The sequence below is a fragment of the Corvus kubaryi genome, unplaced genomic scaffold, assembly GCF_017639235.1.
Source record: "Corvus kubaryi isolate FWS band 111438036 unplaced genomic scaffold, C.kubaryi_AGA036_p1.0 37249, whole genome shotgun sequence".
NCBI lineage: Eukaryota > Metazoa > Chordata > Aves > Passeriformes > Corvidae > Corvus > Corvus kubaryi.
The window spans coordinates 3,253,809-3,268,904 of NW_024581072.1; the positions used below are offsets into that span (position 1 = coordinate 3,253,809).

General features: G+C 38.2%; 2 protein-coding genes across 7 annotated transcripts in view; one reads left to right on the top strand and one right to left on the bottom strand.

The window, feature by feature from the left end:
• Window positions 1-15,096, top strand: part of IDUA (alpha-L-iduronidase) — a 51,707-nt gene that overhangs the window by 13,428 nt on the left and 23,183 nt on the right. The window lies entirely within an intron of this gene.
• Window positions 1-15,096, bottom strand: part of SLC26A1 (solute carrier family 26 member 1) — a 37,583-nt gene that overhangs the window by 7,525 nt on the left and 14,962 nt on the right. For 2 of the 6 annotated variants that reach the window (XM_042023469.1, XM_042023471.1), the window contains exon 3: window positions 9,328-9,410. In XM_042023469.1, coding sequence (XP_041879403.1) covers window positions 9,328-9,410 — 83 coding nt within the window. Of the gene's footprint in view, window positions 1-6,076; window positions 6,157-9,327; window positions 9,411-12,190; window positions 12,295-13,201; window positions 13,314-15,096 lie in introns of those variants that run through there. The other 4 variants (XM_042023475.1, XM_042023474.1, XM_042023472.1 and 1 more) reach the window with 4 other exon arrangements.

Sequence of the window (15,096 nt, forward strand, 5' to 3'; positions counted from 1 at the left end):
ATATGGACCAAGCACCATGATGTTACCATGTCAGAAGAGTGCTACATGTTAGTATTTTCGGGTTTAAATCCATAGTTACCCAACTTTGCTCTCCCAGTAACGAGATACAAAAAATAATTATGTGTACAGCCAAACAAACACAGCAGTGTTTCGTATGGTTCTCCTGCTTGTTTTCTGTTATATGATGACTGGGATTATTTGTATGCCCCTGATGGGGATGCTTTCAATGTCTCTTGCCTCAATGGACACAACTGTTTTCACCAAACTCAACCTCTGCATTTTTACTCAGTTGTCAAATTAAATTGAGATTAGCTTAGTGCATTCATAAGTAGTTTTGGGGTAGGTGGGAACATGACTAAGAGGCAAAACATGCAAGTGCCCTAACTTACATAGCTCCAAAAATAAAATAGGAACACACAAGTGGAAAATGTTAAACAGACTATGCCAAATGGGAAATCTTGTCTTCTGGTTAGCAGTGGAAAGAAAGAAGAGAGTTCCACGTGAGGATGCCCATATATGAGTAGTGGGAGATAAGGAGTGACTCATACTGATCTAGATGACGATAGTATGTACTAGTACAACTGTATGCAGAACTTCTAGGAAAGCAGACCGTCACTAGGCTCAGCCTCTCCCAGTGTCGTTAACAGCCAGGATCTCTACATCAGAGCTGTTTGGTGCCAGGAGTGACATTGCAATAATGTCAAAGCTTGTCTTCACTTACAAGTAAAAGCTGTTTCTTTCCTCTTTCAATGTTTAGAGACAGACTCTGTACCCATCAGTTTCATAAAACTTGAAGTACACTTACTGGCACAGTATTCTGTTGGTAAATTTTAATGGTTTTAACAATTAATACGTAGTTTAGATGGTAGTGACAGAAGTCATCATTCTCTGTGTAAATTTAATGTATTTTTTTGTTGTTAAGAAGAATATTTTGATTTGTTAATTTTTGGTAACAGCCTGTTAAGGTGTAGAATTCCAAGTTTAGAAAAAGCAAAGTGTTTATGAGTCTGACTGGAAGCATAATTGAAAACCAAAAAAATAGATTATCAATAGCCTGTATGCTTTTGATCTGGAGCGGTCCAAATAGAGGGTGGCTTATTAGAAAGTCTTTTGTCTATCCTGCTTAGAAGTAGTTTTCAAGATTTTAATAATTATGTTTTGCCACCAGATTGAAAATAATAAGATACATATCTGTAACTAGTTCAGAACTCTTAAGCGAGTTCTCAGATATCATGATACAGCATACAGATAAATGATACAGTATGAGTTCTAAGGCTATGCGAGGTTTAACCGCAATTCAAAGCAGGATGTTTAGGTGTTATAGGTAATTTATAAATTTGTAAAAGGCACAGTAGAGATTCTTGTTAGAAATGTGTGGACTGATTGTCCAGGTTTAAAAGGACCTGCATAATAGTCTAAATACATTCTACAAAATCAGTAGATTTTTATCCATCCCAATTAAATAAACCCATTTTTAGTTCCCATTGTGCTTGTTACATACATTTCTTTGTGTTTGTAAGTAAGGTTTATTTTCATCATAAGGGAACGCTAATTACAATTTAATGTAATTATTTAGAAAGATCAATGTTTTTTTTTTTTCAGTGCTAAGTTTACTTTAGACCCTAATGTACTGCACAGTTATGCTAGCTGAGATCTGCTTGTACAGGAAGTAGGTTGGATCTAGTCTTTGTTAGAATGCAAAGGTGACAGAAAAGATAAATGAAGTTGCAACACCAAGAGAAGTATTTGAGAGCTTATGAATGAAGTTTACCAAATACAGAATACTAGCAAATGTAATAAAGACACTCGTTTTTAAAAGGCAAAAGCTCAGTACTTCCTGTCTTACCTAAATTAGTTTGGAGAATGAGAAATTTGTGCATGAGGACAGCAAGTCCTTATTCAAATGCCACTCACTTCTTACAGCCGAGTGAATTCAGCCAGCCAGGAAATAAGTACTGTGCCCTTGCTCTACATACTTAAAAGCTGGTGGGCAGTTCAATATCCAATGAGTGCTTTTTATAGGCTACATAAAAAAGATTGCATCAGCTTCTGTACACTAGGCTCATATATTTAATTGCATAGTTGCTGTCTGCCCCTCTCTAATCTCATACAATTTACCTGGAAGTAATTTGGTATTTACCAAAAAAAAAAAAAACCCCATTGCAATTCAGATGTGTGTATTGTTTGTGCAACTCCCTGAGGGATAATAGTGACTTTTAATACATGATTGAAACATAATTTCTTTGGAAATTTATTAAGAGATCTTGTGTTTGAATGATAGTTTAGTTATATGTATCTATTAGCTATACTGCCTTACTGGATAATCAGAATAATAGCTTTTTGTAAAAAAACAACCAATCCTCCGCCTCCCCCCCCAAAAAAAAAAAATCTAGCACAGTAAAGTATGTATCTTCTGTGTTCAAGCTGACAGGAAGTAATTTTCTTCAATTATTTTTTTTTCCTGAAAATAAAGGTTTCCTTCCTGTAAGTAACTGTCTATTCTACTATATATGCATTCAGATTCCATGTCAAATGAACATGGTAGCTGCAATGCACTCAGCTCTCAACCTATATTGGTATCCAGAAACTGTTAATATTTAAAGTTTCCTTGTTGCTTTTAGAATACCGTAAAGCCACACCAAGTAAGGGAAGGGACATTGTTATCAGCAATGCATTTTTCAGCTGTATAACCAAATAATTGTCAGCTAACTCATTGCTTCACCTGAAGGAAATGGGATTCCATCACAGATATGTGCTATCCCCTGTATGCTTGTGCAGCCTAGCAGAGCTTGGAGCTTCCAATGTTCTTGCCATCTCCAAAGACAAAATGGTGGCGAGATCTGTCTGCTGCTGTGCCCATGAGCCAACTCCAGCCTTCTGATTCCGGCACTGACATACACCACCATCCTTCCAAAGTGGTAATACCTGAGAAATATGCAGGAGCCCTAGCGGTGTCAGTAAGTGGATTCCTTTACTGGTTCACCAAATGACCCATTTTCAGCTTAGGCCGTACTATCAAATGGAAAACTACTATTTCACTCTCCCTTTCTTCCTCCAGAGCTCCACAGAACATAATATTTGCATTTTATTCAAGTCATCATTTGGTGAAAGGGCTGTTCTTAGCAGGGCTGTACAGATGAAGCAGCACATAACACAAAACATGTTAGTTCATTGTATTTGACTTTGGTATTGGAAGAACTGTTTAAAACAAGTGAAAGTTTACTTGTGTGCACAGTCATGTATATGTTTAACATTCATGTAATTAGAATGGAAAGTGGTCTTGGTTATTTTTAATTGTACTTTTGTGTTTGGAATCTTCACAGTGAAGTTTTTTCAAGTTTCCCTTGACCATATGACCAAAAACAATTGAGCAGAACCTTGTCTGAACAACTCATTCTTTCAGGTTAAATGCATTGACTCACATTTTTTTGTGAAAAAAAGGAACAAGGGAAAGAACCATTCAAGCCAAACAAACTGCTGACTTTCCAACTGGCCTTTCTTCCTGTCTTTTCATCATGCCTGTGACCTGACAAAATCTTTCAGCAGGGTCAGAAATGTTTATCACAGTATGTTCATGTGGGATTTCTCTTTGCGGATTCTTTGGCAGGCAGTTTCTGCTGCTGCATGTATGACCATTCTAATGGATGAGTTGTTCTTTGTGAAACAGCACAGCCCCCCAAAACTTTTTTTTTTCCATCATTTTGCCTCCCCATCCTGATTGTCCACCAAAAAATCTCAAGCTGTGTCTCTAGAAAGCCCAGGAGGGAGCAGCGAGGGTGAGCCTGTCTCCCGTGCTAAGGATATATTTTAAATTCTTTGTTTAGAACAGAAGTCAGACAGTATCATAACTCTATACTATAATTGCTCGCTTGCTGAAATACTGACTTCAAGTGTAAGTTGGGATAGAGCCATTTAAAAACTTTGAGCCAAGTGATGTTCACTGTTTTCTCCATGTTTGAACTATGAAAAACGAATGTGGTTAGGGTCGGTTTTGTATTTATTGTTGCATAACTCACAGAAAAACGTGAGAGACATCAGTTTAGTTAAACATTTGATTGGAAGCACAGGTGTTGAGTTAAACTGTTCATGTTGCTCATCTTTCATATTAGAAACCTTTCTTGGCTCTAATGGCTATGACTATGTTACTGTTCTGGTTTTGAGCAATGGCACAATTTTGAAAAATCTCCTTGTTCAGCCTCATGGTGCATAGATTCAATGTACAGAGGTGTGTTATTCTTGCAAACCAGATTTTTTTTCAGAGGAAAGTACCTAGAAACTATGCCCCAGTGCACTCTGACCCTTTATGATAGCATAAAAACCTAAGCCAGCAATTGGTGCTTTGGACATATTTGAACAGATGTGGGGAGTACATTTAGTTTGTGAGAACTGACTAGTCTGAAATAAATCCCCTGAGCTGCATGTAATGTAAGACAATACTGCTTTGGCATGTACTGCTTTGATTTATTTATCTGCTTTTGTTCTGCAGGGTTGCTTAGATATGTCAGCATAACCTAAATGTTTTAGAAGTGATCAAGTGCTAAAACAGAACAAGTAAGATGAATGTTTCTCCCTGTTTTGCATTAGCTGTTGTATTTTCATCTTCAGGACTAAGATGTACTTGCAAGCAGACTTAAGCAAGGTGCCAGCAACCAAAACCATTTATTTATACACTGACCTAGCAAGCTGTCAGACTATAGGTACAGAACATGGCAATGCCTTTTAGGAAAATTATGTGAAACTTGATAGACTTGGTTAGTTTTTTCACTATATTTGGGCAAAATATTGTCGCTTCAAAGCACTTTGTTGCATTTCAGTTTTACGCTAATTCAGAAGTGTAAGAGGAAACTGCATTCCAGCTTAGTGGTCTCTACTAAGTCAGGAAAGCCAGATCAAGTCCTCTGCAGATTAAAACTGCTATAGAAAGGAGAGATTTATTCTGAGAGTCTTTTAGATTTGTGTATTTCTAATAAAATCCCCAACTGATAATTTTTATTCCCAACTGTAAATTGGTCTAGGATTTTCCAGGCAAGTTAGGCTCTTTTTTAAATGCTTGCATTCACCACCAGCTATGATTCAAATCTTGTTTTCCCAAGGATTCTCAGTTCCATATCCCAGTGAGTAAGGTGACAGTCACTGGCAGGTAGCAATCCCAGAGCTGATGAGCAGGCGACAGTGGAACTCACACAGTCAGCCAGCACCTGTTGTTAAGGCTGGCCCATCAGATCATCTTTGGAAATGATCATATATGCAATTAAATGATCAAGTAGTTTCACTTGTTCTCAAGAGACGGGTTTTGTTCAAGGATTCCAGAACATGCTGTTCTAACTATTGACATGCATTTGAAGGCAAGACAGCATTATTCTTCTGGAGAGTCTTAGGACATGACCACTGAAAAGGCATTTCCTGTGGAGTCAAAAAAACATTCCTAAAAATCAGATTTCTTGCTTTTGGAAAAGTAACTGTTTCAAAGTGAAAGTCTGTTATTAAAAAAAAAAGTCTTTCAAGATAGCTTTTCAAGACCGGGTCATCATTCACAAAGTTAAATACTGAGCTCTGCTTTCTGCCGTGTGGTTTTGCTGGACATTGTTTAGCCATACTAAGCTGTCATAGAGAAAACCAAATTGATAGTCCATTCTCATGGTTTTTCCTGTTGTCTTCTGTGGCATCTTGTGTTTACTACATGCAATAAGGACAGTATTTTGGAAACACTCTCTTGTACTTAAGCACTGAGAAAATGCTCTCAGTTTCAGTATCAATGTAGTACTTTGAGAAACAGATAAGCCTAGTATATGCCATTTTTAAAAATAGAATTAAAAACCAGCCAAATGGTTGAACTCTTGGACGAGGGTTGCAGGAAAGATAATTGCTGTACCATTTACAGCTGACTGCATGCTTTACAAACTTTTGCCCAGTGTCTACCTTATTAGCAATATTTACGAACAACAACATAATGAGAAACCAAAAAAAACCATCACGAGCAAAGTAAGCCAAAAGAGGCAGTTCTGCACCTTTGAGAACAGGTAAAGAAAAAATTAACCTGAATTCAGAGGCACAGGAAGGGAGACAAATCTCTTACCTGAATAGCTTTTTGACAGGAATGTACCAGCTCTGTTTTTGCCCATTGGAATGAATGAAAATCTTCAGACAGACATTTCTCTATTTGTGTAAAGGATAATTATTAGCTAAATATTCCTCAAGGTAAGAATGGGTAGTTATGGAATCTTAAGCTTCCTGTTTGGTAGTGTGTTGTCACTTCTATCTTTTTGTAAAGCTGGATATATATGTAGCACTAGCTGAGGATTTGAGTTTAAATAATGCATAAGATTATTAATTAACTAGCACTGATCCAAAAATTGTGCTGAGTTCAGGCTAGCACATCTCTGACCTTTGAAGCTGCTTTTCATCTGAGATTTGATCTGGTTTATGCATCCTCATGTAGCATTAGGTTTTGATTTTACATATTCAAGGTGTATGAATAGAATTTCCGTCTCGCTTGAGATCTGTGCACTTTGCAGGCTGGAATAAGTACTGTTCTACTCAGTGCATAGGATGGGATGGCTGGAGGTCAGAGTTCTGTTCCTACATGCCAGCACATTCAGATCACAAGATTTGTTGCTTTTGCGTAAACCAAAGACTGTAAAATGTAGGCAGACCAGCAGGACAAAGATAGACTTTTCTGTTGAAAGTCTACTTCATTCTTTTGAAGTATATAAGTGACCAAGTTCCCTCTCAGTTATCTTAGATCTTTGTATAAGTGCAGAGCTATCCAAATGACAAATAAACATCTATCTCCTCCTCTTGACAAAGGTGATAGGTAATGTTTAATGGTTACTAAGCAGTGAAGATAACAGGTTGGGCACAAGGCCATGACTTGCAGGAACTGTATTCAGCTGGCCTACGAGCTAAGGGATGAGGATATGTGTCTATTTCTCAGCCAAGGAAGAGCATGAGCAGGCATGCAGTAAGAATCTGAGATGGGAGTTTCAAGGCCACAAAAAGACTATGTTGCTGGCTTGCGGAGAGGTGCAGGGGGGGTGCAGTGCACAAGCACAACTAGAGAGGGCCAGGTTCCAGCATTGTCTTTTATCCCAGTGCAAAAAGTTTTTTCCTGCTCTTTAAAAGTAAGAAGGAAACATAAAAATTATGTAAATGAAATGTCAAAACTTAGGTGAGGGTGGAATAGAAAGGGAAGCATCTCGCATCTGACTTCTGTGGTGTTAAATTGGTCATAGATTCTTAAAACTACTGGCTGTTACCAGGGACTTAGACTCGGTGATAGTAGTTGTGATATTCTGAACTCTAAAGAGGGTAATTTCAGTCTTACTAAAATCCTGTTTCTTGCTTCTTTATTATGGAATGTCTTGTCAACCACTTGCATCCCTTTCCCTTTGCTAAAGTAGCTCTTAGAAGAAAGGGGATGCCTTACTGCATAACGAATTTTGCACACTGGTCAGAAAGACGGTGTGTTTCCTTGGTCTTGTGCTCTACAGAATAGAAGACTTCACTGCTTCTGTTAATTTAATTTTAGCCTTGCAGTATTTCTTCATTAAAAATCAAGTGACTTAAACTCAAGTCTCTCAAATTCATCCTTTCATCCATTTTACTGTCTAATTGTTAGAAACAAGAGTTATCTTGTCTAGCGACCTCCTAAAATGCGTGTGCCATCTGCTTCAGTACTAAAGTAAGCTTGCCCACTCTGTTGTCCTTCACAATGCATTAAATATTTGGAAACTCTCTGAGTTCTGGTATTTGCAATCTTGGAATTTTCAGAATAATTGGGGTTTGCCCAACTTAACATTTTTTTGACAAAGACCTCTCTGCGTTTCTCTCCAACAGCACTTTTCCCAATATCAGGCTCCTAAGAGAAAGGATATTACTGTATCATTATCACTTGACCCTTTCCATATATGGTTGTAACTTTGTTTTGCCTCAAGCTAGCCTAAAAATAACACTTTTTGAAATCTAAAGAAAGAAACTTAAAATAATAATTTTGAACAATTTTTTAGGTACAGCACAGTACAAGTGAGGCTAAATGTCTCTGGACAGGACAGTTCCACATGGGAAAAAAGTGACAAAATGAAGCAATCTCTCATTCTGTCTCTAGGAATTTTGAAAATTATATCATTTTGACAAAACTGTGTTTTATGATGAAAAAGTTTTACTTAACCTACAAAAATACTGACAGCAGAAGGTTCATCAGTGGATTATGGAAATGAGAGTTCACACTCCATTACATGAAGTCATTCATCAAGGCTTCAGTCCAGCAATAATTCTGAGTGGGTGGGTCCTGGCATCCTGGTTGTATTCCACTGACACTAACAAAAAAGACTCAGTTCTAAACATGCTGTCTTTCCTTGTCGGCTGCTGAGTTGTGAAACAGTTGTAACTGGCCAAAATAACCAAAAGAGGTACTACAATGAAACACGTGTTGCTAAGAATAGAAACTACAGTAGAAAAGAATGATGATCATTGACCAGTAATTCTGAGTTTACAGATGATTTATCTTTATGAACAGATGCATACCCTTAACTGGTTAAAAAACTGTAAAAGGTTAAAAGCAGAATTGAACAGAGGTATTTATGAAATAAATGCTTTAAAGATATAAAATATATTTGACTTTGTTGACGCATTTACTTGAGGATTTCAGATTATTTCAGAAAAATTCATGGCATTGCTATGCGCAATTCATATCTGGTAACCTAACTATGTACTTTAAAAAAATAGTGCTGAATTGGTCACATAGGGACAGTTAATCTTAGAATCACAGAATCATAGTTAAAAATGTTTGTTTACTGGGCCACAGTCAATAATACCAAATCTTCAAAAGTACAAAGTCCGAATGTAATAGCCATGTTCTTCCTTCTATGCAAGTGTTTCAAGTTCATAAATTCAGTGAATTAAAAAAACCTCTTAAGCCTAATGCCTGCATTGTTTAAAATGCCCTCAAGCCTCAATTACTCCGTAGTTTACCTTTCTATCATAGCGACCAGGTGATGTGCCTAAAAAGCACACATTTGGTTGCAATTTAATTGGAAAGATGGGCTCACTGAAGGTAAACATCCACTCCCTTCCAATCCACTATGCACTGCACCCCACATTCCTTCTCTAGCTGTAGCAAGTGTCCAGTGCAGCTGAAAATGTATGCAGAGAGTCATGTTGCTGATTTTTTTAAATGAAAAAGATCTGTAGTTCCTATTGTAGGAGAAACTGAGATCTACAAGATTCAGTGCAGATTTGTATACTCAAAACTGAGGAAGGCTGTCACTCAGCATGCAAGCGCCTTTCCATTTCCCACTACAAACACAGAACCAATGGATTAGTACTTACCAAAGGCACAAAGTAGCTGCAGTAGTTCCACAATAGTTTTTGGATCAGCACACAGTAGCACAGTACCTCAGGAGCACAGCTTTCTGTAAGAATAGATTAGAAATTGTGTGGGCCTTTCCAATTGGGTATCACTCTAATAATGTTTACAGTGAGATAATAGAAATAAGCAGTAGCACTGGAAAAATCTTTGTCCTGTAGAGTGTAATCACAGGTAAAAGATAAACTTCAAGTCATTACATTAGCTGGTAATCTCTGACTTCTTACTCATCTCTGCTATTTTGCCTTAATAGAACTGGTTGAACTGTGTGGAGTTCAAATAGAATTGCAGTACTGACTTGGCTTTTTAACAGTTTCAGGGGTTTTGTATACTTACTTCAATTAGATGAAAAAATACTCTTATTGTGTTAGATGAGGTTAGGGCAGGAAGTGTGTGGAACTGTCTTTACACTTAGCATGTGACTTGAGATTTGTCCTTTGAAAAAGGATTTTTATTAAAATAAATCATGAAGGGGGTCTAGCTGATAAATCTTAAATATAGGAAGAATTTACGTATGTCAACTGACATTGAGTGTAAAATGTCTGAGGTTTCCTGCCTTGTAGAGAAAACTGCCAGTTGTTTCACCCCAGACAGCCAGAATTGTAGAACCACAGCCTGCTTATTGGTGAAGATGAATGTTACTACTGATACTTATATATCTTAGAGGCAAATTTAATGTAGCAAGGATAGTCTTGCTGGAATTCTGAAGCTTGTTCACCCATTTCTTGAAATTTTGTGTAATCTTAACTGGATATTGAAAACCCATTTCTGGGTGCAAAGAAAATAGATTATTTCTTACTACATTGTGAAGTAAATTTTCTTGTTTCATAAACACACAATGTAATGCATCTTTATATTGAAAGGGGAGATATTTTTCTTATTAATGGAAGTTTTTTAGGATGGGGAAAGAATGAAGGAAAAAGGGTAGCACATGAACATGAAGACCATGAATGGAAGACCTATCACTGCTGTATTTAATAATACACCAATAGTCTAAATTGTAATGCCAAACCTAAGTTCAAAATAGAATTATCAGATCTCAGTTTGTAGACACTTGTAGGTTTGCATCTCATAGAAAACTCTCTATAAATGTAACTGGCTAGTTTGACCTCCTTAATTGTAAGAGGTTTTATGTTCAAGAGTGAGTAGCAGACACTGGCATGCCATTTAAAAAGCTGCTCTTTCCAGATTAGCTTATAGTGGTCATTTGTCAGTTCTGAAGTACTCAGAAACCACTCATCACAAAAATTCTTCAGGATTAAGAGCAAGACATGGATGACATATTCATTGTGCCTTTTCACCATCAGAAGTTATTAAATACTAGTAAATTAGAAAATAATCTCAGTATCATTTTGCAAGTAAGTTACATAGTCAAGTTAGACATAAAGTTGCCTGTGGAGAATCAAGGATTGATACAGAAAGACACACCTGAAACTACATCTGACATGCAAATAGATCCAGCAGCTGCTGGACTTCACCAGACACCATGTGCTGTTTGTATTTTAGATATAAGAGAAGTACATCAGCTGAGAAATCCAGCTGCAAATCTTCACACTTTCAGTATTTAGCTCCATGTTTTTCTTTTCTTAGGCTGTTTGTTGGTTCATTCATCACATGCTGCTTAGTACACATCTTGACAAGTGGAAACAAGTTTTGAGAACATGAGATGGAAAAAATTAAAGTATCTGGTAAAAGTAGCACATTGTGCATTAGTGCAGAATTTCAGGTCCATTTACAGTATGTCCATGAGCAACCAAACTGCTTGCAAGAGCACATTAAGTAAAGCATTGCTGAATTTGGTTCTTGTTGCATATTTGGCACCAGGGAGGGCAATTGTTCCCTCTCAGTGTTATGATTTACACAATAGTAAATAAGCTGTGTTCCGTGATATAGCTGGACTCACATACTTTTGGACTGTATTTCCTCGTACAGCTAGCAGGCAAAAGAATAGATGGAGCATAAACAGCAAATAAAAATGTGAACATGAAGGAGTGATAATAACAGAACCATGAAATGAAAACAGTAAGTCCAAGTCCAAATATGTACCAAGGAGGCTCATTACAGGAGGTGCAGTATTGTGTGTGCTTGAGTTAGAATGCTGGATGCATACAGAGAACTGTTCTGTCACTGCTTGGAAAGAAAAGTTCAGTTACAACTTTCTCAGGCAATGCCAAAAGGTGTTATGTGCTTGAAGTAAGCTAGTTTTAGCATTTGGTCACATTTTCTCTTCCTTCTGCATCTTTAATCTTCATTATTGATTTAGTCTCCCTGTCACCTCATTTCAAAACTTTTGCTTTTTTGCTTTTAGGTGACATTATTTGGAGTTCCATCATCAAGGGCAGTATCAAACCACAATGAACATTTTACTTGTAGCCAAGTTACTTGTAGCCAAGTGTTAGGCAGAAGGGCATCAGTTTCATCCATCAAACTCAGTCAGAAAGGTCCTCTAGCAGTCCAGCTCATATACAGTAACTGAACCTATCTTTCAATCACTTGCAAAGCCTTTAAATTTGTAGCGAAGAATCAGCCGAAAAGCATTTTCTGCTGTTTCACGTTATTATTTAATTGTTCCCTTTGCAAATGAATGTGAACATGACAAACCTCAACAAGGGATCTCAGGGTCTCACAACACTGAATTATCCATGCTTAGGTGATCTGATTGGCTATGTCTAGAGAGGTCAGATACTAAAATAGCATATGCCTTTGCCTAAATTGCTTCTACAGCCTGTTTCCCCTTTTACATCTGGAATTTGTTTTAAAGGGGAAGAGGGGCGTGGGGGGAGACGAGATGCAACAGTCTAACAATATTTTCTGAGGTTAACTCACCTCGACACAGGAAGCTGTTGGTGCTTTGTCTGCCTCTCTCTTCCCCCCACACACAGCACGCTCATTGCTGAAAGAAGGACTGAGACTATGCTCACAAAAGCAGGCTGAGTAAGAAATGGAAAATCATAGGCTGTGATTAGCATTGGCTTGAAAACATCCATTGTTTGCTTGCACTTCTGTGCCTGTGAATTTCAGCCAGATCACAGCAAGGATTTTGTGAGTTGCTTTGCAGGGTGAAGCTCAGATAATGCTGATTTCAAAGAGCAAAGAAGCATATTAAAATGCTGTATAAATCAAAGTAAATTCTATTTTTATGTTTTTAAAAAAGAAAAAAGATTCAGCTGAATGCACAGCCTCTTGGCTGGCTTTTGGAAGAGGCAGTGATTTCCAGTAAATAACAGCTGATGTATTCTTCATTTTTGAAGCAGTTTATTCCTAAGTCACAGAGATTCTACCCATCCTTCTTTTTGCGCATGTACCACGCTGGTTGGTTGTGTGGATGGATTAACTGTGACAAGCTGTGACATCAGCAAAGGCTGGATGCTGCCTAGCTCTGTGGTTTTGTAATGCATCCTCCCATTACTGCTGGGCTGACTCATTCCTGCTATAGGGTGAGTGAATTATGCGAAGTGTGGGCCAGCACAGACTGAAGTTCTCAGCGTTGTGCTTCTGTGCAGAAGCTGTGCCATAATTGTAAAGCAAGCAGATTTTCCAACCCTGCTTGCACAAATGATAGAGCAGAGAAGCAAGAAAAATATTAATGCTAATAAATAGACACAGAAGTGATAAAATATACAAGTTAGTTAGTGTGGGTGAAGTAGTCTTTGGCCTTTGAAAAAGCCTCTGAATTAGGGTTTTTGGTCTGCAAAGCATGTGTGAAAAGCACAGGCTGTGTTTTGCTTGGGAACCACCAGGGAGGAAGAATCAGTGTTCGTCAACCTGAAAAATATCAAGTTATCACGGTTATTTTGGAATATGGGGATTTCATGAGCAGGAGCCAATTTACTTTACCTGTAGTGATCATAGGAAGTGAGAGCGAGTGGAGCAAGAACATGGTAGAAGCGGCTCTAGTGTGAGTGAGTGCTATACTGTTAACTTCCACTCAATTCAGGAGGGGCAAGTGTTGTTTATTAATAACCCAGGAACCTACCGATTTCTCAGTTACTTATTAATGATCTTGTACTTAAACCTGAAGTACCAGACTAGTAGGGTTTTTGGTTGACACTGAAGAGACTTGGAGAGAACTGTTGAGAATTCAGCCTCTGGAAAGGTGAATGCCTAATGAGTGCTATTCTGCCCTTCATATACTCTGAGGTATCATTTCAATAGTGCTCACAGTCCCTTAGGATCTGCTTTTAAGGTCCAGAGGGTTTTTTAAGTACTCAGCAGAACAAGAAGCTTATGTAGACAGTTGGTGGGTTTGGAGCAAACAAGGTCTTTGTAAAAACCTGAATGTTAAATTGGCTTAATTTCATTCATCATAGTGGCAAAAGTAATTAGAAAAACCAAGGAGGCGTGATCCTTTTGTGTTGTAAGAGACACTTGGAGGGCAATAAGTTTCCCTTCTGGAAAAAATAAACTTCTGACATTTTCTGTCCAGAGCTTTTGACCTTCATCTTGTAGATTCTCTGCTCTAAGCTTACGTTTAACATTTAACAGCCTGTTCTGGCTAAAAAACAGGACAGGTACTTCTGAAGACCATTCCTTCTGGAGGACCTGGTAGCAGCAAGAATTTGAAATGGCGCAGATTATTATTATTGTTTGTTCCCCCAACAGTTACCGTGGGAACATTTGCAAGCTTATTGTTGTTTGTTTTCAGTGAAGACCTTGAGTTTGGACACTGAACTCCTTTCCAGGATAGATAGATACTTGTGCGTATTCTGGAGCTTTATGATCCCTAAAATGGCATCAGGCATTCCAGAAAGGTGGTAAGCAATTCCTTGGGATGCTGTATCTACAGATGCTCTTGATAGTCACTTACTTCAAGAACTACTTTCACTTCATCTAGTCTTGAGCGGGTGAATTCAATTGTCATGCATATTTACACTCATTAAGAGCAATGGTGACGGTGTTACCATTGATCCACATCCTGGACTTGGACACCATGGACAAGAGAGTGTATGATTGCAGGAACCACCTTACAAGGGCAGGCAAAGATGGTCTGGCACACGGCTAAGCATCTTTATCAAATGAATAGTGGTATGTAATATGATCATTACATAGTATGATGTGTAATAGTATGATACATACATGATCAATATAGTATCTCTGCTGTAATATCATCAGCAGAGATACTAGATACTGCTGTAGCAGGGTAGTGTCTTGGACTACACTGTTGCTTCTCTAGGATTAACACAGAAAACTTTCAATGGAGACGGGTTTTTTTTAGGTGGCCCCCTCATGGAGTCTACCTTCCAAGTGTGAGGTTGGCCAATAGTCCGCTGAAAAATTTCTCAGGTGTGAGTTGCATCTCTCCGCTGCTAATATCTTGTGCCAGTTTTTTGTCCCTGCTTCTTGGCTACTTTTGCAACTAGGTGGGCAGTCTTTCCAAGTAGAAGTTCCCAATGAGGATGTACGCAGGCTCTGCTGCCATGGGAGTGGTGTTAGCCAGCCCCTACGGCCAGTCTGCTGGAAGAGAGGCTGTTGTCAGATACTGATGAGAGCAATCCAGATTATGTCAGCTTTTGGTGTGCGTGGTAACTGTGTTCACTAGAAATACAAAAGGGAGACCACACCAACTGAGTGAGAATGTCAGGATGAGGATGAGTACTATTCCAGTATATTGGTGTTTCCCAATCATCTTAATTCTAGGCTCTCTTCAACAGAGGGTCTCTGTTGATGGTTACCCTACATGATACATTTGAGTTCCTAAATGGGCTATGACAGGGGTCAGGCACAAGACTTCC